General features: G+C 35.4%; 1 protein-coding gene across 1 annotated transcript in view; it reads left to right on the top strand.

Moving 5' to 3' along the window:
• The window catches only part of SPOPL (speckle-type POZ protein-like), a 63,742-nt gene that overhangs the window by 55,164 nt on the left and 7,573 nt on the right, over positions 1-1,005 (top strand). Inside the window, exons 9-10 of the mRNA XM_012650537.1 lie at positions 270-412; positions 504-557. Of these exons, the coding sequence (XP_012505991.1) occupies positions 270-412; positions 504-557 (197 nt within the window). The remainder of the gene's footprint in view (positions 1-269; positions 413-503; positions 558-1,005) is intronic.

Here is a 1,005-nt window from a genome sequence, read left to right as displayed (position 1 = left end):
AACAGAGTGAGACTCTGTCTAAAAAAAAAAAAAATACCCTCTATTTTACAGTTACGCAAATTGAAATTCCCTAAAGAAAACTAGTCTTTCTCCTGAGTGTATTCATTTATATTTTCTTTATATTAGGTTAAAACAATGACTTAAAGAATTTTAAAATAACCTTTGTTAAAGATAATTTGCTTTAACTTTATTTTCTAAGTTACAAATATATCCTGTATTTGGAAACTTAGTTGGAGTAAATGTTTAACGGTTGTTTTCTTTTTGGATAGTATGCACTGGAACGGCTGAAGGTCATGTGTGAAGAAGCTTTGTGTAGTAACCTCTCAGTAGAAAATGTTGCTGATACCCTTGTCCTTGCAGATTTGCACAGTGCAGAACAGTTGAAAGCACAAGCCATAGATTTTATAAATAGGTAAGCTATGCTTATAATTTCAGTGGGTATGACACCTTCAACATTTTTTCACTGGACTTTTTTGTTAAGTGTGTTTAAATCTTCAATGCAGGTGCAGTGTACTTCGACAACTTGGGTGTAAAGATGGGAAAAACTGGAACAGCAAGTAAGATGACATCAATTTCTGACTTAAAGCTGATTTGCTTAAATGGAATTGTTTGCATAGCCTTTTGTTCATTTAAAATAAGTATGAATTCAGATGTTAATTTATGAAGCAAACTGCCAGTTATTTAAAAAAAATTTGACTACTTAGTGGATTCCTGAGGCTATGCTCCCTTGTAGATCAGCTTCTCATGCTAACTGTGACAAATGCTCTCATTTCTTAAGCACATATGCCATGTGATGTATAGCTGAGTCCAAGTATTATAAGGACTGCTAGAGATCTAGCCTCTACCCCTTCAGAAAGCATTTCTAAAAATGTGGGAAAGGCAGTTGCAGTGGCACATGCCTGTAATCCCAGCTACTTGGGAGACTAAGAGGAGAGGATCCTTTGAGCCTAGGAGTTCCAGAACAGTCTGGGCAACATAGTGAGGTCCTGTCTCAAAACTAAAAAT

The sequence above is a fragment of the Propithecus coquereli genome, unplaced genomic scaffold (assembly GCF_000956105.1).
Source record: "Propithecus coquereli isolate 6110/MARCELLA unplaced genomic scaffold, Pcoq_1.0 Scaffold33, whole genome shotgun sequence".
Lineage (NCBI taxonomy): Eukaryota > Metazoa > Chordata > Mammalia > Primates > Indriidae > Propithecus > Propithecus coquereli.
The sequence above is the reverse complement of the archived record's forward strand: the minus strand, read 5'-3'. Positions and strand labels throughout refer to the sequence as shown.